Below are 24,687 nucleotides of genomic sequence, written 5' to 3'. Positions count from 1 at the left end.
CAACTCACCAAGTTGAATCAGATGCAAGCTATCTAAATTCAGTTTGTTGTGTATACAGAGAATAGAAGAAAAGGGGAAAAGATAAAAGAATATTTACATTTTTGTAGCTGAAGATACTGCAGAACAGCAGATCAACATTTCTTTGATTTCTCAGGGATTTTTTTAAAAATCAGAGTAGATTTCAAGTCACAGAAATCTTCAATTGTGTAATTCCTATCTGGTATGAAGAGGCCTGTAATCTCTTAAGGAAAAAAAAGTAAGATAGTAGTAGTAATGAGCATCAAAGTGACAAAATATGTTTGCTTGCTTGTCCTTATTTTTGTTCCTATTCTCCATATCTCATCAGCATTCATGAGAAAACATGTTGTCCCTAACATAACCCCCATGCTGGAAAGCCCAAAGCTACCTGTGCCACTTATCTCCCTTAGCTCTGCTACACTGAGCAATGGCTTTGCCATCAGGAAAGTGATGCTTATGCTTCAGACTCTGTAAATCTGGACCCTTAATTCTCTTGCACTGTAGGTTTGGGGCCACATGACGCACCACTTGGATATGTTATGTTTGGGCTACAGTCTCCTGGGAGGAAAAGCAAAACGTTAAGCTCTTTCTGATCTTGCAAAAGGTGTTGTAATGGAAGTGCTGTACAGTCCGGAATGTTCTTCTGATAGCCATTGTACCTGCATGGTCTCTGTAATGTACTAGTGGTTCCTTCATCCACTGGCCTGAACATCTTTTATAATCTCTGAAGGGTTAAGGTACTTTTATGGAACATATGGAATTTTGTGGACTTCTGTTCAGTTACTGGTATGAGTGGAGGATAATGCTGTTGTCTGGAAAGGAAAGTCATGACCTTGGCAATAACCATTATTTGGTTTCACATTTCTAGCATGTTCATGTCCATGTCCTTCCAAGGAGGTCAGGAGACTTCAGCAGGAATGATGATGTCTACAAGGAGGTAAGGGCTGTTCTCTATTACTTGTTCAGAGTGGTTTTCGCAGTTAGAAGCTCACATCAGAGATACAAGCCTTGCCTTTAGTGGAATTATTTAACGGGCTCCCTGCATCTTTATTGGTTGCAGAAAGTCTGTGCTGAGCACCAAGCCCAGTAGTGAAATTTCACAGCTTGCCTTCTGGCCTGCTTTCTGCACGGTTCTGTCCAGGCTCTGGGCACATCATATTGCAGCCCCAAAAATAAAATTTGAAGAGCAACTTTGCTTATAGATGTAATATCTGCATATGTGCAGATCGTATGACAGAGTTGGGGACATAAGATGTGACTGAATTACTGGCTTTTGTTGAAATGCACAATTGTTTTGGTATTAATAAAAAATTCTTCCCTGCTTGACAGCTGTCACAATGAGTTAATGAAAAAAATCTCACTATTGTTAGATTTATGCGTGGTTCTCAGTGAGTTTGGTAGGATCCTCCATTTCAAATGTGACATCTTTTTTTTCTTTTTAAAAGTAATTAATGTAAACATGTTCAATGCTTCTGCAATACCATATGCTTGAAGAATTCATTCTGTATTCTTCCTGAATTGTTCTGTATTGTTTCCTTTGTGATATATCCATGATGACAACTCACCACTCTCAAAAAATATATATATTTTGAAGTTTTATAATGACTTCAGGGGATGTTGAGGTTGGATATTAGGGGGAAAAAAAAGTTCTCAGTGTGGTGAGGCACTGACACAGGCTGCCCAGGGAGATGGTGCAGTCACTGTCCCTGGGGCTGCTCAAGCAATGTGGAGATGTGGCACAGAGGGACATGGGCAGTGGGCACGGTGGGGGTGGGATAATGGTTGGACTTGGTGATCTCAGTGGTCTTTTCTGACCTTAATGATTCTGTGATTCTCTGACTTAATTCAAAGGTGGTGAAAACATGTTTGCTTTTGACATGAAAGACAGAGATTGAGAACCCTTCTAACATAACCTTATAATGAGATTGCTGAGCAAGGAGTTCAAATGTCAATACGTGATGGCCATCCTATGTGATGCTGTACTTAAAAGCAGTAAAGTGAGGCAACTTGGAAGTTAGTGCTTTTTCTTTTTAAATGTCTTAAGTGGTTTTCAATTCTGCACCAACCCACAAATTCTGTTTCCATTTTTGTCATTTTTACAATGCTACCTTATTATTTTTAACGTGCTTATTTCTCTCTTGTTATATGTAAATACAAAAAAGCAAAACTGTTAATGAAATAGGCTATACATTTAGTGTTGTTAAATGCAAAAGGCATGACAAATTGGTGGAAATTATTTCTATCTTGTCACTTTCAGCTGTAGCAATTGTAGGTGTTGCTTGTAGCAGACATAGGAAGCAAAAATATTTAGACACAGATGTGATAATATATCTTTCAGTGGAACAACGTATAGCCTCAGAGTCTAAACAGCTACTCTTGAATACCAAGGAGTGAACATACGCTTTTATAAAGACTGCATCTGATCGCAGATTTCACTGTACAATTAGGTTGTCAGGAAAAAAACCTACAGCATTTGATGCTGTAGAAATTTGATGCCAAGTTCTATCACTCTCTGGACTGGGAGGGTAGAAAGCCTTAAGCAGTATGCTGTCATAAGGGTAGTGAATAAATCTGTATTAAAATATACTAAATGGACAGATTATTGAAAATATAGCTGATTTAAGAAATTATTTGGAGATAATTGCAGAAGGCAAAAGTTTTTTTATATGATTCATTTCTGTGTTGTACCAAGATATATCTCTTAGTTAAGACTTGAAAATATTGAGGAAGTTCTTGTAGGTAGTGGTGGAGCAACAGACTGAAAATCTGTAAGCAGTAGAGTACCATTAGGTGAGATGTAGGTGCAGGAAAGACCTTTAAATCCATCATCCATGAAATTTGTGCTTAGGACAATCTGTTCGTTTACCTGTTTGTAAATGAAGCTTTCTTTCTGTATATTTTAGTGATAGACAGAGTTGTGGTTTAGGCAGCAGACATCCTTTTCTTCATATTATATGGCACTGAGGCTGTTAGCCTCTCTGAAACAATGTTTGTAATTGTAAAGCACACCTGGCCTAAATTTTGCATGTCATGGTGTCTGGTTTAATTACTGCAAGTAAAAATTGTACTGCAATTGTGTATAATTTTCACAGATTCTGGGTCTCTGTCCTAGTTCAACACATCTATCTCAATCCCCTATCTATCTATAAATGCCCTTGAGCTCTCCAAACTCTGCAGTTGTCATCTGTATATGCTGAGCAGATTGTTGACAAATCCCATTGCTCAGTAGTGTTTGACAGGAAGAGGAGAATGCCCAGATGTTGAGACATCAGTCCTCTTAGGAGACTTCTACAGTTGAGACAGCTAGAAAATACTCACAGGCTCTTGCCGTGTGCTTTATTTATCCTGTTTGGATTGAGAGTGACCATTCTGCTGACTGAAAAGACAGAAAAAGAAACTGTATGGTTGATCCCTGCTTAGTAAAGTGCTTACCGGGCTCTGGTATCTTCAGGCTTTTGGCTATAAAGCTCCGAGACAGCCTCATCTAGAACTGCAAAGTGTAAAGGGAAGGGTATTCTTGAAGGTAAGGTGTATCTTTAGCACTTGGTTTGTGATAGGGCTGCTGATGGACACAAATGCCAGCTAGTTTCCAAATATATTTTTAGATCTTCAATACTGGGACATTAATTGGAAAAGAAATGAAAGGGGTCCAAAACCTGTTCCACGGCACCTTCTCTGACACAGTTCTGGGAATACATCACTTAGTCTTTTAGGTCTCGATACCTTGATGCATATGAAAGAAGTGACCAGATGATTTTCCTTATATATCAAGAGAGCAACTAACAATAAAAAAAGACCACATCAAATATCTTTAATTTATTTCTTTGTCATCTTTGCAGGGTTATTCCTTGGGAGGCTATTTCCTAGGGAGTGTTAGCTATCCTCTGGGCTCACCATAATGAAAAGTTAAAGACAGTTTTTCAGATCTTACTTTTTTTTTTTTGCAATTCTGTAAAGCTAATCCTGCAAGTATGCACAAGTCCAAGTTAAATTGGTCTGATTTTTTCATAGATAGTTTCTGTTTCATTTGAAACATAAATATTTTTTAATTTATCAGTTGAAGAATTTATAAGTCTTCTTCTCATCAAGGAGTTGCATGTTTTAAGAAAATGATGGGGTTTTTTTTTTTTTTGGAAGGGCATGTCACAATAACTGATAAGCGTGTTATTAATGAATGCCTTTACTGTAGGACAGCATCCTGTGTTGTAGCAGTCAGCACAAGTGCTGAAGAGCTGCTGGCGGTCACCATGTCCAAAGCATTCAAGAACATTACCCTGAAGTGTTTCAGCACTTTAATACACTCGGCCATCTGTGGACAGTTCCCATTCAATGCGTGTTTGAAAAGTCCATAGCACAGCCTGTCCCAGTCACAGTCTCCACGGAGTGGTTAGCCATTACTGCAATATAAATAACATTCATCATCCTTTAGGTTGGCAGGTAATAGCCATACTGGGCAGAGAGTATGGGGCTTTCTCAGAGAGGAAGAGTGAATCAAGTCTGCAATACTGCTGTTATGAGTACTGACCTCAATAAGTTAATTCTGAGGCTGACAGAGTTGGATGGGTGAGAGCAGCCCAGCCTGTCAGCAGAATGCTGAGTGCCCTGCTATGTAGCACTGCCTTTTGTGGTGCCAGGCCGTGTTCCTTCCCAAAGCCCATGTTTCTCTTGGTGGCTGCAGCCTGCTGTAATGGATGCTACAAGAGCAATACACATCCAGGGCTATGCTTTCAAGGCAAAGAGTGCTGTTTTCTCACCAGCTTTGTTTCATGCCTGCTTTTCTTGCCCATCTTTAGTTCCCAACCTAGCTCTAAATGCTCTAAAAGGGAAAAGTTTGATTGAGAGGCTGACCCTAATCCTCGTGTCCCCATCCCCTGCCGCCTGCCAGACGGATGTGCTTCATGGGCCTCTTGTAATGAATCTGGGTGAAACTTCCTAATGTGAATTCTTTAGTAACTTGGAGGTTTTGTTAAACACAAAAGCCTGCAATAAAATTCAGTTCATGCTGTCCTTCCCCTCTAGCATTCATGCACACAGTAAGAGAATCACTTAGGGAAAGATATTTTGACTTAGTGATCTCATTCAGCACATAATGTTAAATCATTTCAGCAAGAACACCTATTAGTAATCATTTCCAGTTCCAGAGAAGATGAAGGAGGCATTTTGGCACATGACTCAAGAACCTGCTGGGTTGGTTTTTCAGTCTGGCAAAACTGGGGAGCTTTGTTGAATTGAGAAGTTTAGTCAGACAAGCCTGAAGTTTAATTCTTCATGAGTGGCTTAGAATGTGACATGTCTTCACTCTGACCTGTAAGACAGCATCTCACGTGCTGCTGGGCACAGAGGTAGTGAAGGGCTTGAAATGTGCAGAGCAGCACTAAACTGTTAGGACTGCTTCACAATTAAAGATAAGGTATAGAATGAAAAGATAAATAAGCCCTAATCCTGGCCCTGCTAGACAAAATGGAAAGATGCCCAACAGCTTCTGTGAGCATTGGATTGAACTGTTCATGAAAATTAATAGCATGCAGAGCTAATAGGCTGTTCCTTGGCCTCAGAATTACATTGCACCTTCTGGGAACATATTGTAGCCTGCTGGTAGATCAGTCTGCTGCATCTGAACTCCCTTGGGGCCAGACTCTGCTTTCTTTGAGCCCTGCATGGGTAAGCTCATGGAAAAGGAGGGAAGCAGCACAGAATCTAAATTGGAATTTAAAAAAAAAAAAAAGCCTCTCTTTTCCCCAGGTACAAGTCTACTTCCCTATCTTCTTCTGATGCAGCCGCAAATAAATTCTTTCTCATTCTCAGGCTGTGGATTTTATCCTGGTCTTGCCAATGTTGCTCTTTCTGACTGACAGAGCATCAGAGGAGCTTCTGGTAGCCAAGGAGCATAAGCCTTTCCCAGTTGTTTCATGTCTCTTGTGATATTGCAGCGACTCCAGCTGGGCAAGTCAGATTAACTGTGCATGAATGTTTCCAACTGAGAGTACTGCGGTATAAGCTACAGCTGTGCAAATAATTATGTTTTGAATTTGATACCTGAATTGACAAAAAGTCATTTTGAGTTGACCTTAAAGGAATTATTTTTCCAACAAATGAATTTCCTTTTTGAGTCAAACAAGATGATTTGATTTGTGGGCCGTGATATTTTATGTGATTATAATTTGAAATCCCCTGGAGACTGCTGGTACTCCCTGTATGCACCCAACCTGCATTAAACAAAAAATAAGTTCATCGACAGGATCTAGCATGAATACTGGAAGACATCCTATCATCACGCATGTCTCCCTAGATGGAAATCCTACTGTTTGTGATATCTTTTACTCTTTTCAACCTCGTAAAGCATTTCTTATTTTGATGGTTGAAATCTGAGACCTTCCTATATGCCACATGTGCTGCAGCATATATCTTAAGGTGGCAGGAAAGCAAAGTCAAACCTGAGGGAGAAGCATTTTATTTCATTATCTTCCCTCAGATCTAAAGACGTGGAATCAGTGCAGCTATAGGAACAAATTAGGAGTGGATAGAAGGTTCCCAGTTAGGCAGCCATTCCTCATGATTATACACATGCCCTTTACACCTAGACTTTATCTGGAAGGTAATATAGATTTGGTATTTCTTGTATCGTTGTGTAGTCTTATTGTCCTCCAGCCCAACTTTCTCCATTCCATCACTTCTCTTACTAGTTCCTACCATTTCCTGCCTCAAGGTCTCATCACAGGTAGAAAATATCAGCATCCAGAAGTCACTTACATTTAGCTTATAATGTAACAGACAAATTATTGTGCATGTTACAGAGGAGCTCTTGGCCCCTGCTATGGCATATTTACTGTGTTTAGCTTGTGGAGTATTTGGTCTTTTGTCTCCTTGATAGTACTTCCTTGGCCAACTACTTAGTGACATAGCCTCCAACCAAAGACAAGCTCTGATAAGGGGATTAAAGTGAGTGTGGTCTCTCAGGCCCATTTGCTCTGTCAGTGCTTGGACTTGCTTAGCTGCTCAGGTGCTTCTCTTCAACTCCCAGTCCTTGAGGTAAAGCTTTCTCCAGACATTTGGTTATCATCTGATGCACAAGCTGAATTCTTGCTGGTGGGGAGAACATGCCCCATTAGTATCCTACATACTCAGCTTTTTGGAATTGATGTGATGTAAAGCAAACAAAACTATCAGAGAGATGGCAGTTTCCAAAAAGGGATTTTTCTTCTCTGAACTGAAATGATGCCATAAACTTAAAAATGAAATACTCTCTTGCATTCTGCTTAACGGTCAGGATATGGGAACAGCTATTTGGTAACCCCTAGACCAAATTACACAGAAATCTGATGCATCAGGTTACTTCTGCAAGTTGTTCTGCTAAGAGCAAAAAATTGGAGAGTGCCTTCTCCGTAGGACTGCATTCTGTGGCTAAATAGGATCCAATGTTCTGACCCACATGCACGTACTTAAAGATACTATGGTGTTAAACTGTGATCTCCAAGAAAAGATCACTTTGCTCTCTTCCAAATGCAGATCGCTGCCCTGAGGGATCAGATTTATCTAAAACAAGTTCAAGGACCACATAGCTAGAAGTGACACCATCTGAGTTGGTTGTTGCTGACAGTTTCATTGACCTGCCCAGCACTAGATCAGCAGCTTCAGTGATTCAGATCTGATGCTATCCCTCACTTTCTAAATATGACTTTTCTAAATGAAGGTGGAGGTATATTAATGGACCCAAGCATTCTTCCTTGGTAAGAAAGTAAGTAAAAGTCTGATGGGATGAGTTTACCAATATCTGCAAGGTCAAGTTAATTTATCTTTTGAGTCAAAAGAGTGAAAAAATATATAGATATGAGAAATAAGCTTTCCAGATATGTGCTTGCATTCTGCTTTTGTTTGTTCTGTGGAAAAAAAAAAAAGTGTGCTTTCTTTTTCCTTTATGTATTTGCCCACTGTTTTCCATTATCTTTTTTTCTTCTGCAAGAATAAAGATACAGAAGGAAGCTGAACTTAAAGGGAGTTAGAAAAATACTATCAGCCGTCCTAAAATATCAAATGGAGAGCAGAATGTTCATGGTTTCCAAAACCAAAATGACACGCTGGCAGTTTGAGTTTTGCAATAAAGTTCCCCAGACATTTATTTAGGTACTTTTAAATAAATACACGTGTTTATGGAATTAAAAGTGAAAATTCCGAAGATTGAAGAAAAGTACTTTTTAAAGTGGTGGTGAAGTGATAAGAGTATCTGTAAAAAAAAAAAAAAAAACAATTGTGAAACTCCTTTGTGGAAGACCACCTACACACAAGTTTGTTTAGCTTTGCAGTAAATCAGTGTCTCATTTCTGTGTGTGTGATTGGCTTCCTGCACGTTGGGTAGCAAAGTTTACTCTCATATAACAGAGCTATCTAGATTTTATTCACAAATTTAGTGTTTGTGGGAACTTCTAGGCCTTCTCTTCTGCACAGAGGTGCATGGAATGTGGCTAAATCAAGATGTGATTATGTCATATGTTTGCTCGGTATTTCTGGTACAGTAATCAGTGAAACAGTTAACAACATTGAAATATAAACTGCCATCACTGAGGCTTCAAAACAACACCTTTCTGTTACCAGCACACTATGGTTTCACAGTTAACACCTCACCTCTTTCTGTAGGAGACAACACTTTACATTACAGCTTGTGTTCTGGCAAAAAATGCTACAGAGTTTATTGTAGGCAAATCTCAGTTTCATAAATTTAAAATGCTACTAAAAGAATTCTCTGACAAATATAACTCAGGCCATGTTCTATACCTTTGTTACCATATGTTAAGAGGGACTTAAGATACATAACAAGACCAAGGTGCAAAATTACTTGGCATAAAATACTGCAGGCAAATGGCTTGCTTTTCTAGAGACAGTTGCTCAAATTAATTTCTACTCTTTTAAGTCCTGATGATGCAAATACATGGGGCAGTCACTGGATGACTGCTTGTGTCTCCATTGGGCAGACCCAGTGATGGAGTAGGCGGTTAGGACAGGAGGAAAAAGGCTGATGGCAGAAAGAAAAGTGAGAGTGAATATTAGGTGTTTTTGCTGTGAGAGAGGTGCAAAGAGATTGCAGAGATGTCCTCATAGCAGAAGAGAAAATGTTCATTTCTATTTCAGAAAGGAAATTTTAAGAAATCATTGCACTACAGTGAAAATTTAGTTTGACAGCATCAGGATAATTATATACTACTTAGTTTTGTTTAAATACTGTAAGCACTATTGTTTCGTTTCCATGTTAAGGATTGACTTGTGCTAGGTTGCAGTGGTTTTCCTTAATTGTTCTAATCCTTGGCTTTAAGAAAATGAATTCTTTAAATTTACACTTGTAAAGTACACAGCTAATGAGCAAAAGGCTTTAGCAGACCAAAACTCTCTGTAGTTAAGGAAAAAAAAAAAAGTGAAAGTAGGAAAAAAAAAAATAGGAGGAAAAAAAAAAAGCTAATCACCAAACCGTTCTGTTAATGCTTATTTTAATCATTCTGCGTGCCCTTCCTGGCAGACAGAACCATTAGGCTGCAGAAGCAGGAGGCGAGCTATCACCATCAAATGGCACTGATGCTGAGAACTGGGCCCAGGAGTACAATTTGACTTGTCAGTTTGTATAGACATAAAGCTTCATTGTTGTGCACAGGCACAACTGGCTTTTTAAAAGTCTATTTCCCTCCTGATGATATGAGAATCTGCTCCCCTCTCTCCTACTGTTCTCTAGCCCTCAAATTTATTAAGCTGTGCTTATAACCCTGCACTCAGGTTAGGTGGCACTGCAGAGGCAGGTGGTCTTTTGCAGAGCCCCAGGCAGAGCAGGGGGGTCCTTCCCCCACCAGTGACCACAGTTCCATGCCCTGGGCCACAAGGCACCCAGCAGAGTGGGAGTGGAGAGCTTCAACTTTCGCACAGAGGTGATGGATCGTTGTAGTGAGCCTTATAATACTGCTGTTGCCACAAAGTCTTAAGTTGTTCATTCTTTGTGGAATTGCATGTTTCAAAACATGCAGGATTTTGGAAAGAACCATAGAATCATTAAAGTTGGAAAAGATCAACTAAGATCATCCAGTCCAACCATCACCAACATGCCCACCAACCATGTCCCTCAAAAGAAAGGAGGTGATTAAAGTGTTTCTGTGGGGAGCAAAAATGAAACTTCTCCAAAACGTGATTAATTACTGGATGCGTATGATTTGTTCTTTGAAAAAGATTTGTTGCTATTTGCCTTGCATAGAAAATTTAACCTACTGACTGCTACCCTGTGTGTTAAGAGCTACTTTTGGGTGGAAAGGCCTCCTAGTGTTGCAGGGAGCTAGTGAAATTGTTTCCAGGAGTATAGTGTAGCACTGTTTTCAAATTTCAGCTTTTGCAGTCTGCAGAATGGAGAAGGCATTTACCGTTGTCCAAACTGAGCAGCTGAATTTACTGCTTCAAGAAAAGCCAATGTTCAAAATCCCATTTGACTGAGTTGCAACCTCATTACAGCCATCCGAGCACAGGCGTTCCAACAATAAGAGAAAGCAAGGAAGGAAAGTCAGCCTTTGTTTCACATTGCCTGGGTAGTTGCAGCATTGTGCAACGGGGCTAAGACCCTCTTCCTGCAAAGATTAAATTCTTCCTGAATTTAATTGCAAAAGTAGCTCATGTATTTGAGCTAAACACATAAGCAGATCCAACTAAACAATTTGTACCCTCTTTTTTTTGTGAATGTAAATTACTTTTGTGTACTGACAACTTGCTTGTAGGGACTGTGATTTCTGTGTAAGTGGGGAGGTATTGCAATAAATCATTCTTAACTGAAGGTCTATTCTTAGATTATTTTTTTTTCTTGAAGGATCACTTTTTTTTTCTGAGGAGAAATCTCCCCTCGGTCATTACGTTAGTGTCTTTGAAGTGGCAAATGCACACAACTGCCAGATCGTGTACAGTATGGCAGTTACGCGGAGTTTTCTCTGTGTGATTGTGAACAGTAATTGAGATTAGCTTCCCAGAAGGGACTTTGCTTTCCTGATATTTTTTTTTTTCTCACTAAAATTGTTGCACTTAATGCATTTATGAATAGAGTCTAAGTGCTAACATACTTTCTTCCCATACCCCTGCCATTTCTGTGGCAGTCTTACTGAAGAAATAACGATACATAAAGCTGCATAAACACTTAAGGTCTTAGGTGCCCGCTTCCACTGGCACTTTCAAATTTTTTATTTGAAGATAATTTCATTTCACACTTTTACATCTGAAGTGCCTGGTTTTGGAGACCTGACAGTATTTCTTACATATGTTAATTAAATTTTCTTCCAGCTCTGTGAGTGCATTAAGTAGTAGCACTTAAAGATGCCATGCAAGGAGGAAGGGGAAGACTATGAAGTTATGGAGTGAGAGAGGTAAAGCTATTGAGTGCAGATATGTTCATGAATCTCTGAACAAACAAAAAGTAAGGGCTACATGAAATAAATCAGCAAATGAGGATCATGTTTCCTTATGTGAGCTGTGACCCTAAGGCACTCAGTAGATATTCTGGGGTATGATTTCAGCTTTAAGAAACATTGAGAACTTGGATTACTCTGAAGAACTTTGCATCACTGTTGATCTATAGAATAAAACTGCTGGTATTAAAAAAGTTGAACTGTAACCTGGGAGTACATTGGTTTAATTTAATCAAAGCTTTTAAGCTGTAGCAATTGTAATTCAACAAAGGTAGACACCAAGGTATTTTTATAAGAGGTGACGTGTTCACTCACCTGTGGATAGCAGTGATTTTACTGGGGCTGGGAGGTCTATCTCCACTTGTAAGATGACTTCTAGCAAATATGTAGGGAAAAAATAACCAAAATGAACAAAAGCTTTTTTTTCCATAAAGGTACATGCAGGAAATTCTTTGCTGTAAGCTGACAAAAAAAAAGACATGCAAGATAGGTAGGGCCCTGCCTATCACTAACTTTTGAGGAGAATCAGATGTCTAAATGCTTTAAAGACTTGGGAAAAGCCAGCTCTTTATCCTTCTGTATTTGGTTGCATTGAGCAGTATTGACACTCCATAGGCTGTTACTGGCATCTGGTTTTCTCTTCTCAATGTCTGCACAAGGGCATGGAGCAGAATTGCCCTGTGCTGCATATGAGCAAAGGAGCTTTGGATTGATATATCAGCTACATCATGTTTCTGGGTCACTTTCATAAATACATGTAGAAGTGAAACAGCAATAGAATAAGGGCAGTTCCTAGGTCAGGTAACATGCTCTGTTGAGTAAGATCCTTTACTCCTCTATTAAGTGCAATAAACAATGATGCTGAGAACTGTCTGGTGTTTTTACGCTACTTTTAACAATGTCTTTTCATTTCAGGCTCCTGATATTTCTTCTCTGATACTACCTCATGATCCTTTCCACTCATTTATTACTGTTGCTTCTTCTCAAGAAATAGATTTGCCAAGAGTAAAGAAAGTTGCTCATTAGGGCAATGTAATTAAAGGAAAAGTAGACATCATGCCAAGTTACACTTTCTCTACAAAGCGCCACCTTGGAGATTGCCTGAAACTCAATTACTCGTTGCTATGCTTATTAAGGAGAACAATGTGCTGAAATGATCCCTATTCCTAATAACCTTGTTTTCTACGTGTGAATCCTGTTAATACTTTTTTCTTCAGTGCCTTAATCACCATTTATAAAATGGGTCTCTTTCTGGAGGGAGAATGAGGAAGGTGGGCTGTGTGGTGGGTGTTCTCTGAATTACCATTCTCCATTCAGCGTTTCTTGTTTCCTGCTGGTCCACCCACAGTAATTTTTTGTTTGTTGGTAGTTCCTTTTAATTACACAGAACAGCATTTATTAGCAAATTGCATCTTGTCAACCTTTTTTTTTCCTCTGATGAAATGAAGATCTTCAACCTCTGCGTTGCTCTCCTCTTTTGGGGGAAGGTGTGTGCAATACCTTCTATGTCTCAAGCTCTTCTGCTTGAGTCTACAGTTTCACTGAGAGAAAAAACTTTGGAGCAGAAAGTTAACATTAACACCTGGTGTATACTCTTCTCCTAAGCACAAGTCAGTGTTGCATCTTCTCCCCATTGTGCAGCCTTAATCTTTTCCCATTGTCCCCCTAAGAAAATGTCTTCAGCTTCTATAGACAGCGAGTTCCTATGGTCCCAAGAAACCTGTGTGTTCCTGCACAATACTGGCAGTTGTTGCAGAGACTTGTGAATAATGAAGTTCTGTGAAGGGTTTTGGAAGAGAGCTAAAGGCTTCAAGAAAATGTGACTTCCATTCAGCTGGTAGCATCCATATTCCTTAGTTCTGTGCTGAAAGATAGCCCTCTGAATGTGCCAGTAAAGTATTAGATATTCCAGCAGAATTGAAGGACAGATGTCTAAATGATGGCAGTATGCAGGGCCAAAACTGTCACAGAAATCTAGGGAAATTACATGAGGGTTAAGCCACATGGGGCTCAAGTTCATCTGATTACCAGTAAGTTCCTTGAAATTATCTGAAAGGCCACAAGAAATAATGAAATAATTCCGCACAAACCTGCATTTTGATCAGAATTGTGGATTGGAGTGGCTGAATATTGAAAATATTAAAGGGAGAGAGATGGAAGTCATTTGTTTATTAAAAAAAAAAGAAAGAGAGAGAGAGATGAGCAAGACAGAAAATTTTGCACTTGAAAAGAACTGAAGAAATGCAGTGCTCTTCTCTCTTTGGAGCACATGAAAAGAAGGCTAGTCCCAATACCACCAGCATCTTATATACCATGTAAGCTACCAATTGTATGTTATATGAACATGCTGCTCCTGAAAAATGCTTTGTATTTTCATCTTAGAAGGAAATACAGGACTGTATTGTTAACCATTCCTTCTCCCTCTTTCATCTCAGAATATGTCAGTCCTTTTATGTAGAGCATGAGGGAACGTGATTGAAAAGGAAAGTCCTACCCTTTGATGTTTATTTGTTGGTGCTATCCACTTTTCATGGCTCTATTATTCCAGAATCCTATTGAGGTATTCATCATTGAGCAGAAATCTCCACTGCTGTCACTAGGGAATTTCTGTCTCTAAATCTCATAATTTGGCCCCTGATACTCAAGCTGGGGCCAGATTATCAAAACTGTTGAGCACCAGCTTTCCAGAGGCTTTGCACCTCCCACCGAGGAGAGATTTTCAAAACTGCTGAGCACAGAGCTGTTCCTGTTGTGACCCTGTAAGGGTGGATTTGCAAAAGAATTCAGCAGTTCCCTTCCATCAAGGAGATGAGCTCTTGCAAAATCTGTCCAGCTTTATTTAGTGCTGAGCCAGAAGATGAGGACTTTGGAAAGTACAGCTCTTAATAAACTCTCTGATGTGGAAAATACTAAGTTACAAACTCCTGAAGGACTAGAAGAATTGTTTGGGAAGAGGCAAGCCTCCATGTTTCAAGACATGCCAATTTTTACTGACTGATGGAGGGGATGTGAAAAATTGTTGGATCTGAACAGGTTTTTCCATAATTGCCCACTAGGAGGTTTCCTACACGTTCCCCTGCAGCAGCTGCCAGACAGGATGCCGGAGCAGAGTACTGCTGTGCTGAGGCAGCTTGGCAATTCCTATGTTTCCCAAAAATGCATTCACTTAGTGAAATGTGATTTGCAAGCAAAGTAGCGTAAAGCAGCTATTATTCTCTCACCTTCCTGGAGGAAAAAAAGAAAAAAAAAAAAAAAGGAAAAGAATATAGATTTCTTAGTATTTTATAAGAATGAATTGAGCTTTCTACTGAAATTTTAAACCCAGAGTTCCTACTGCATTCGCTGCACTGCTTCCTCCAGACAGGCATTCCTGATGTGAGTAGGAAGAAAAATCTGTGCAGAGCAGTCTGCGTAGCCTGGGAAGCTTATGGGTTAATAGTTCAGTGTTAGTTCTTGACCTTAGTGTTGTTGCAGGCAGGTGGCAATGGAGAATGTGATCAAGAGAAGTGTTTCAGTACATAAAACGCAGGACTTAGGTCTTTAACCCAAGGTAGTGCTTAAGCTCCATTGAAAGTAATTCTGAGAAACTTTTCTATTTCAGCAAACTAAAACTGAGTGTTGTGCATGTGTCTGCTGGAAGGTGAGGTGTTTTGCTGCCAGGTAGGAGCAGGCAAAGGAAAGTGAAAGCTTCAGCAGCAAGTTGGGGATCTAGCACAACCCAACGTGGAACATCTAGTTTTGATTTCTGGAGCTGCACTAGATACCTAAGGAACATCTTGCTTTCAGTCCTCTGGGATCCCTTGTGAAATCAGGGTGGGCATTTCCATTGGTTATCCAGCCTCATTCACGTTTGGTTGCACTTCAATGTAAGTACTTTTTAAAACAGACTGAAATCGATGAAAAAGAAATAAAGCAAAGGGGAGGAACGGGCTTGGCAGAAACCTTTATCATTGTTACAGGACTGGGCAGCTTCTGTGATTATCCCTTGCCTTGTTCAGTAGTGTATAATTCAATGATTGCATCCAGGGCATGCTATTAACTTTTTTTTCTACTTCTGTAACCCCAAAACTCATTCATTCTTTTTACTATTTTCCGCTTGATGCGTATGTATATGGGAGGGTAGTGGCTAAAGAAGTGCTATGGTTTTCATGTATTTGCTTCATCTGCCACATTATGGCAAATGACAGTTGATTAGGTCTTTCTATAGATCATTACCAATTGTTTTCTACCTTGCAGATACTGCTATTACAACAAATCTATCATATCCTGGAGATCCTATGCAGCTTGTTATTTCTTTGTGATTTATTACACTCACAGTAGAAATGTTGTTAGCGAACATTGGGGAAGCAGTGAATATATTGAGAAATATCAATGTATCCTCATGTTCTGGCTTGCAGTGACAGTCAGTGATCCATCTCACTGACACTTACCTTGTTAACATTTTGATCAGATGGCAAATTTGTCATTTTTCATGGTAACAAGTATAAGTTTGTACAAGAATTGCAGAAACACGGGAAAGATAAAGGATCCCTTTTTTAGTTTTTCCCAGTGCGATGTAATCGGTAATCTTTCTGGAAAATGAAATAATTACTTTGTGAGAAAGCTTATCCACTGGAAAATGTGCTGGTGTTAGAAAGCTTAGATTTCTCTTCATTTGAGGATTGAATGAGTTCTCTTTGCAGCCATTACTGACACTTTGATTAACACACCAAGCCAACATGAAATGATAATGGAGAACAAAAGGTTTACAGTCAGATTTTGTCTCCTTGATTATAGAGGGGAACACAAAGATCTTGCAAGTAAAAGTGGTGTTATCTCTGGGAACAACAGAGTACAAAATAATGCAAACCTGATATTGCACATTTCTTCTAATTCAGTCAGAGTTCTCTCTCAGCTCAGCTGTTGACTTTGCAGCTTGCCCATTCTGAAGCATGGTCATGAAAATTGTGCTGAAAGCAAGAGTGGACTACACAGGGAAATTATAGCTTCTAACATTTAAGAGCTGTCTCAGCATCCTAGTAACTTATCTGCACAGCCCGCAGATCTGAGGAAGTGGGCAAGAGAGAGTGGGATGTTGTCTCTTGGAGCAATGTGTCTCTTCATTGTCTCTGTGCAGGGCATCAGTAGTTGGCTTGTCCCTGCTAGGGATTGTGTAGGGCAGCACTGATGTGCCAGGGAGATGGTGGAGTTACCGTCCCTGGAGGTGGTCAAGAAACATTGTGGATGTGGCACTGAGGGACATGGCTAGTGGGCATGGTGGTGATGGGTTGACAGTTGCACTAGAGTATCTTACTGGTCTTTTCCCAACTTTATGGTTCTGTGACATCAGCCTGGGCATGCACGAGTCAATCTTAGGGTCAGGACCAAACCAAATAAAAAATAATAAAAAAAGCCTTTCTATGGCTTACATGTATTCAATAGCTGGAAGTTCCTTTCATTCAATTAATCTCTTTCAATTTCATCCACTGAAAACTTCTTGACTGCTCTATTTCAAATACTAGTGTGTCACAGATGACAAGTACCAAATCTAACTTCTCAGTCAATATAAAGGAAAAAACAGGGCTGAGCAAGCAATGCAGCACTCAATTCTTCATTTTAGCCCGATAGCTTTGCAAGTGCAGACTATACATGGGGAGAAGTGTATCTCAAGAGTACTTGCACTAGAGCTGTGTTGAAATGATACATACAGCTTTTCATTCTCAGTCACCTAAATGACCAGGAAGATCTGATCCTCAGCTGGGTTTTATCTTGTTGCTGCTTTTCTAACTTTCTTTATAATACCCTCAGGATACAAATGTTTTGAACGTATTATTGAAAAAGATTAGATTGTATTCATAGATTGCACATAGGAGCTGAAACTGCTTCAGTTGTGTCACTTTGGTCATAACAGCACAGCTTTGAATTGTTAATTCTCCTAATGTTATGCATAGCAATGCAATAGTTCAGGCACCAGAGAACTTGAGCAGCAGTCTTAATGCTCTGCAGCAATTTGAGAAAGCACAATGTCATCTATTAGAAGCCCTAATTGTTATGATTAATATTTAACGTAGGGAAGTCTATATGGAAGGGCACAAGTTACATCTGCTTACTGAATTGAATGAATTACAGATATTTTTTTTAATTTTATTTTTAGCATCCTGTTCAATAGTGAAAAATGTATGAGTACATGTTTGCTATAACAATACCTCCTGAGCTAAAGACTCTGCCTTCCAAAAAGGTACTTCAGACGCCTGGTCCAAGGAAAAAGGTGGGTGGCAGCATATTTGCTGCTCACTGAAGCATGAGCTGAGGATCTCTGAGCTGGGGGGGCAGCGGGGGAGCATTTAGGTGCATCAGAGTGACAGCTCATCAGACAGACCTAGGAATTGGGCTGATGAGGTGACAGGAGGGAGCTCCAGCATGAGTTGACTTTCATTCCTGAAACCAATTGCAGTACAGCATCTCACTGATGGATTGGGGCCTGGCTGCACAATCGTTCTTTTTAATAGTCACACCATAAATACAACCGCATGATAATTCTGGTCACTTAACAAGTGCTTCTTCTGACTAAGTGCAAAGGGATGTACCTATTTTTCTTCTCTTTTAATGTGTTTCTGGGAAGGAGGAAAGGAAGTTGAGAAAAAAAATTCCAGGAGAAAAAGTAATAGTTGAACAAGTGCAATGAGAACCGGCTGAGAAGTAAGTTTAAGAGAGCTGGTTGACAAGATATTGCTGTAATTTGTCTTTGAGATCACACAGAGAGCTGACAGATTTTTCTAGGTCTTGGTGACATTCATATAAAAAACTTTCCTAAATCACCAGCTGAAATTTTGGACAATGGTTTCTGATAAAGGGACATTGGAAAGCTTCACCTTCTGAAATTGGAGTCTCATTTACCATTATCTCCATCAAACAGCTGAGATCTTCCCTTCAGGAAGAGAGATGAAAAATTATCTTCTGAATGTACCATATTGCTTCCGATTCCAGAGAGGAGAAGGGAATTAATGTTGAGGATGGTGTTGTAGTAATTAGTTTCAGATGCAATGGGCTGAGAGTAAATCCCAACAAGCAGAAGCAGGGGATTCACCAGCAGAGCAGCTGGAGGGAGGTACTTTTTTTTTAGAATATGCAATCAGTGTTGTTCATCAGTGCTGCTTAATAATTAGAGCAAGATGAAGAAGAAAAAAAAAACAAAACCAACTGCAAAGCAAATTATTGCTGGGATCTTATTTATGGCTGTATCAGGAGTTAATGTTAAACTCTGAAGGTGGTTAACACTTTTGACTGAGATAGCATATGGGGGTGGTTAGTGCCTGATCGCGGGAATGTGGACCGCCAGCTTCTGTTCAGTGCATTGGGAGCTGAGGACATCTGTCCTTTTGTAGGCTCCTTGGACTCCAGTCCCATTCCTATTTAAACCAGTGCGAAGATATATTAAGCTTGTTAGGCATTAAACTGGGCTCTTGAATTAAAAATTCTCTGGTGAGTATTCATGATATAGCTGAGCCTCCTCTTCCCTCTTTATCCAAGTGATGCCACCGTTCCTCCTGGGCTCCTGGCATCTCTTTTACAAATTGCACCCTCTCTCTCCTTTAGGAGTTTTGTTCAGTCATTTAGCTTTTAACTAGTCAAAACAAAATCTAATATTTAACAGTCTGATCAGCTTGTTTGAGTGTTTAGGGAATGAATAAACATGTTCACTCACAAATTTCCATGAAGGAGGTAATTGAAGGCTTAGGTGGAAAAATGTCATTGCTGCTGCAATTCATTTAGCTACCATTAAAAAAAAAGGGAAAATAAAAATAAAAACAGACTTGAGAAGAAAGTGTCATTTAGTGAATGTCTTTGGCTTCCGATGTCTTTAGGTAACTTGTTACTTGTGGGCTGGAAAACCTGGCAACGGACTGCAGAGAAAGCTTGATCCTGTGATCTAAAATAGCAGTTATGTTGACTCACAGTCAATATATAATATATAGATGCCAAAGCAGGCATCTGAGGGGAATCAAAAACTTTCTGTCCTGACGGAGATGGTCTTGAGGCTGTTCGGATCAGGTTTTCCATTGCTACAATCCGTCTCATTGCAGCAGAGATTAAAATCTCAGAAACGTTGGGAACTGGTGCAGGATCTCCTTGCTAAGATCTCTGCATCTACAAAGAATTTTCCATAGGTAGATCATAGCTCTTTGAAATCTGGCTGCATGCTTCTCATTTTCTCAGTTCATACCCATGTCCGTAGTGCTGGTGTTTGTCCTCACCCTCCCACAGCCTCCTATTTTTTGTTTTACTAAGAATTGAAAAATCAAAATTATTTCTGTACAGTCGCTGTGATTCCTTGTCTTTCACACATCCTCAGTCTTATTCTTAGGTACCTGTCAAGGAAGTAATAGCAAGTGTGAAAGCAGTGCATCATGCCAACAGCAAGTTAAACCTTCATCAAAAAAAAGTGTTTGTGTATGCTTTTATTTCTTTCTTTCTGGTGTCTAACATCAGCAGGTAGATTTTAGTCTGAAGCAGAAAAAGCCTGAGTAGTAGCATGCTTGAAAACCAGATGCCTGCACAGGTGAGTGAGAAGAACACTGAGCTCAAATGAGATTATAGATAAATACTGAGTTTTCTTTATTGCAAACTTGACAACCCACTTATAGCGGTTCACTGGCCTTTGCTAATGGAGATTGGTAATGTCCTGTATCTATAATTGCCTGTATCTATAATTGTGGCTGGGAATTCCATACATTGACTTCTTGCTAGTAGTGCTTAACATTTTCGGAAACTTTGCTGTGTCTCTTCATTTCAGTTTTAGAAGAAAATTACAGCCACAGCGCTGCTGAAATTAAGGATTTAATGCATTTTTTCCCCCCCACACATATTCTGTTCCTAAGAAAACATTCTCAAGGGAAAGACAGACTTTATTGTGGGGATGAGATATATAACTTGGACAAGATTCACAAAGAAATGAAAATGCCTTTGCGGAAATACTGTGGTCTTTATGATTGCTTTTTTGCTTTTGTGATGGGCTGGCAACTCTGTAGTAAGAGCTGAGTGGTTGCCCGTATCTTTGTAGTATTATTTGTCTGCAAATGCCAGATTGCCTTGTCAGGAAATCAAACCCACACAATAGACTTTTGTTGCCAAGAATTACATAAGTTCTTTTGTTTTATTAATTTTTATTTGCAGAAAAGTATTTTACTACTATCTTTGCTTTGCCAGGATCTCGTGCTTCCGCTTCTGTTCTGGCAGGACCAACCTGGCTCTGTTTTGCCAAGAATAATGTATCTGCTAGATCTGCCAGAAACCTGACAGCGTTTCTTTTTCAGGGAGCAGTTATCTATGTTTGTTTACAACGGGCAGGAAATGATGGTGAATCTCAGGTGCCCGTTGCAGACATTGTGTCTGCAGAAGTCACAGTGAACCTGCACATAGGAGCCATTTTCTGAGCTTCATCTTAGTTTGGATAGCAATTCAGCCATGTGTTTGCACGGTGCAGAAACCTATGAATCAGCCCATCAGTAATTGAATGATTTTACTTGCTTGAAACTGTGTTTGTTCCACTAAAATTTATATTAAGGATTTAGTGCTTATTTCTATAGTGTCTTTAGGGCTAGCATTCTAGCGTACTCAAAGACAAGTTAATCTTTTTTGCTACCACGTTCCAAAAAACTCCTTTTTTGAAATACAGCACTTCATTCTAAAAAACTGACTTTGCATAGCAGAGCATGTTGACTTTAACAGATATGTAATGTGTGGAATGGAAAATAAGAAGTTGAGAGAGTGATGTGCAGTCTTGATGTAATTACTGGGATATATGCCTGCATATCAAATCAATACTCCCCAATTGGAAAGATTTAAAATACACTGGACTGGAGATATAGAAAAAAAAGAAGAGGAAAAAAAAACAGTTGAACTGATTGGAACATTTTGTCAGGATGATGGAGTGAAATACATAACAGGTATTTGCTGCTTCTGAATGTATATGGCTGTGTGCTGCAGCCTAGACTCTCCCACCTGAGGGGCTCCTGTGCCAGTTGGCACCAGGCTCCCCAATTGCTTGACGTGGCTGCCTTCCTGGGCCAGCCCCACTGAAGTAATGTGATTTGCTATGAAAAATGTGTTGAACGGGCTTGACTTTGTGCCACCAGGCAGATTAGCAAATTGCTTCGTCTGCCTCCCGTTGCTTTATCCCAGGCAGCAACATCTAAGCCTTGATGATTTTGCAGGTCTTCATTAAAAATAGCTGTTTCCATATCTGATTACTGAGCCCCATCTGGGGAAAAACGATCCTTTCATCTGTGTATTACGAGGCCATATCTGAGCACTTTGATTCTGCAACATAGTAAAATCAGACAAACTTGCTGCTCAATTGCTTTTCCAGTTCATCTGCATGTTCTTTCTGAACGCTGTCCCTGTCCCCAGTACATAATAGCTGGGGTTAGGGCATTTGTTGTTTTTAATTGCTCTTTTACTGCTAAATGCAATTTTCATAATTGGTTACATAACTCCAGGGTTTTATTTTAAATTAATCTAACTTTGCAATCATTCTGCATATGTTGCTCTTAACATTTGCCTATTATTTGAATTAATTTCGCTAATTTATCACCACTGTTTAGATATGCATTGTCTTTATAACACTTGCAACTGAATTAAAGCACACTTGTTGGGCTAAAGGCGAAGTTTGCTTCACTAAATCAAGCAGCTTTCTTGCCTCTCTCAGTTACTAGAAAATTACCTAGGATTTTTCCAAGGCACTCTGGCGGTCTGCTGTAAAAAATGGCAAATATTCTAGTAAATAAATTAAAACATTTTAATTATAGAGTAAAAGCAATGGTTAATGCTGACATTTTCATTTATTGGGTCAAATTCTAAATTATTCCACAATATTTAAACACTTAATTAGCAGCCAACCTCTTTCACCCAGGGTTAGCTGTATAATACCTGGCTGTGGTGATGATTAGTTTATATTTCTAGTTGGTGTCTGAAGTCAAATCGTTGTGCAGGGTAACCCAAAAGCCTACACAGTTTGTCCTCCTGAGCAAGAGCTCTGTCATCCAGTGCCTTCTGTATCCGCAGAGCAGATGCAAGCATTACTGGTGGCACTGATCTTTCATCTTTGCGTCTTCCCACCGGTGCTTTGTACAGAGACTCAGCAAGTTCATAATATAGGAGTTATGGGCAAATGACTTGCTTCAAGGAAAATGTGCTGATGTAAACAGGGTGTACTTCCATAGGTACAAATGCAGCCAGAGAAAGAAACGTTGGAATATTTCACTGTATATGTATTAAAGTTTTCTTTAGGGACATGACAACAAAGCCTTCATTATGAATGCATGTGCAGGGAGCAGTCCATAATTCAATGTTCAGCAGCTCTGTTGCTCAACAGATTCTTTCTAAATGAATACATGGATGTATTCCTGGGATTCAGCGTGTGAAGAACCCTAGTGCGATAGGTGTGTGGGTAAGTTATCGTGTTAACACACAGCAGGCACTGAGACCAACCTTTCCTCAGCTGAGTGACCGTTCCATTGATGGTCACACTGCAAACAACAGAAATTTGAGTTAAGGAATTCTCAGATATGCATGAGATAAGGTAGCTCGTGTCTTCCTTTGACTCTAAGAAGGGAAGGAGGATTTATGTAATTTGTAAGGATACAAGCATGATTAATAAAGTACAGTTCACACTCTGGCTAAAGTAAGGAGCAGTCAGTGTTTTTCATAGCTGATCAATTCACGTGTAAAATGATCTTTTTAAAAAGAGATAAACTGATTCCCTTAGATTCCACTCTTCACTTAATTGCATGTAGTACACAGAGAATTTATTTTGCTATAGTGTTAGCAGAGATTGCACACAGTTATTTTTCTTCCAACATGTGGTGCTTTGATGATTTCTCACAAATTACAATTTTTTAATCTTAAATGGAAAATGTGTCCAGAAATTTAAGTAGGCCCAGGCTTGCACTGTAGAAAAAGGATTGCAGCTCTCATAAACCCTTATCCCTGAGTAATTATCTTGTTATGTTAAAGTGGTTCTCCTGAATATTAAAATAATTAGGACCAACAATCTCAGCAATACTTTCCTCAGATGTTGTAATTGGCAGGAGGTGTTAACTAATTAAATGTATTTATATTGCTGACTAGCTAAAGAAAAGGATGAAGGACTTGTAATTGCTGAAATTTAGCAAGACTACATATTTACTACAGAGAATAAACATACAGATTACAGTGTTAGTGGCAGGCTGGGGACGATAGCTATAGATGATAGCTGTAGACAGTTATCCCAATGCTTCCATTGGGCGTTTCTTATTGCTCGAGGGGATCTGGAAGGAGGGGCTTTGGCAGAGGGAATTTTGGATGTAGACAGGAGGTGGATCTTCCCTTTTAGAGCGGGTCTTGCAGAACAAACTGCAAAGCCAATGGGTTTCTAAGGGGGCAGTGGGGCTGTGCAAGCATACAAGGGGTGAGCTCGTGGTGGAGGTGGACTGGGATTCAGTTAAAGCAGCCAACCAGCCCTAAATGTGTGTGTGTGTGTGTGTTTCTGTGTGCGTGCGCGCGCTGGTAGTGGGCTGAGAGCCTGCCTGCATGCTGTGCCCATGGGCCACATCAGTCTTGGTCTGCATCTCCTTTTCTCAGAAAGCTCTGTGCTCCTGGTTGCATGCTCTTATTTCAAAGGAGGGGTTTTGGAGATGTATATACTTTTTTTGTTGTTGTTGTTCAGAAAGACTTCTTAAAAAAAAAATCACTGTAAAACTGGGTATTGTCTGACCTCTGAAGTAATCAATTTTGGATTCAGCTCCCTGTAACAGTTTGACATTTCAGGGTCAGCAGAACAACTTTCTGACAGATTGAAAAGCTGTGTTTCTGGGCCCAGGGTAGATTAGAGTAAACCTGGGCCAAATAAAATGAGGCTTTGAGGCATCTCACTTCTATTTCTCTGCTATTGAAAAGGGCAGTGAGGGCTGGCTGTAGGGAGCACGGATGACAGAAACCTTTGTTCCTTCCTCCATCTCCCTTTCCCCCAGCATTTCCCCCTCTTGTTTTCGAGCAATCCCAAACATGGCTGGAGTGACCCAGCTCAGAGTGGGTCAGGCACACTGCTCCTCTCTGCAGCATTTCACAAAGCAAACAGGAGAAACAATTTCCTTGGAGGGTGGGACATGGAGATACATCCCCCATCCCCTGCCTTTTGCTACCTCCTCTCTCCCTGCTGCTTCCTTCTCTTCCCCCCACTTCCCCCTCCCCCCAAAAAAATCTCCTGCTTTGTTTTCCTTTTTTTCATTCATCTGCC

At 39.8% G+C, this 24,687-nt stretch overlaps 1 protein-coding gene across 9 annotated transcripts in view; it reads left to right on the top strand.

Moving 5' to 3' along the window:
• The window catches only part of FHIT (fragile histidine triad diadenosine triphosphatase), a 530,781-nt gene that overhangs the window by 430,163 nt on the left and 75,931 nt on the right, over nt 1-24,687 (top strand). For all 9 annotated transcript variants that reach the window (XR_004161325.1, XR_004161324.1, XR_795181.3 and 6 more), the window contains one exon: nt 887-955. Coding sequence is in view for 5 of the 9 variants with exons in the window: in XM_031555606.1 (XP_031411466.1) it covers nt 887-955 (69 nt within the window). In the remaining 4 variants the exon portion in view is untranslated. The remainder of the gene's footprint in view (nt 1-886; nt 956-24,687) is intronic.

Source organism: Meleagris gallopavo, chromosome 14 (genome assembly GCF_000146605.3).
Source record: "Meleagris gallopavo isolate NT-WF06-2002-E0010 breed Aviagen turkey brand Nicholas breeding stock chromosome 14, Turkey_5.1, whole genome shotgun sequence".
NCBI lineage: Eukaryota > Metazoa > Chordata > Aves > Galliformes > Phasianidae > Meleagris > Meleagris gallopavo.
The sequence above is the reverse complement of the archived record's forward strand: the minus strand, read 5'-3'. Positions and strand labels throughout refer to the sequence as shown.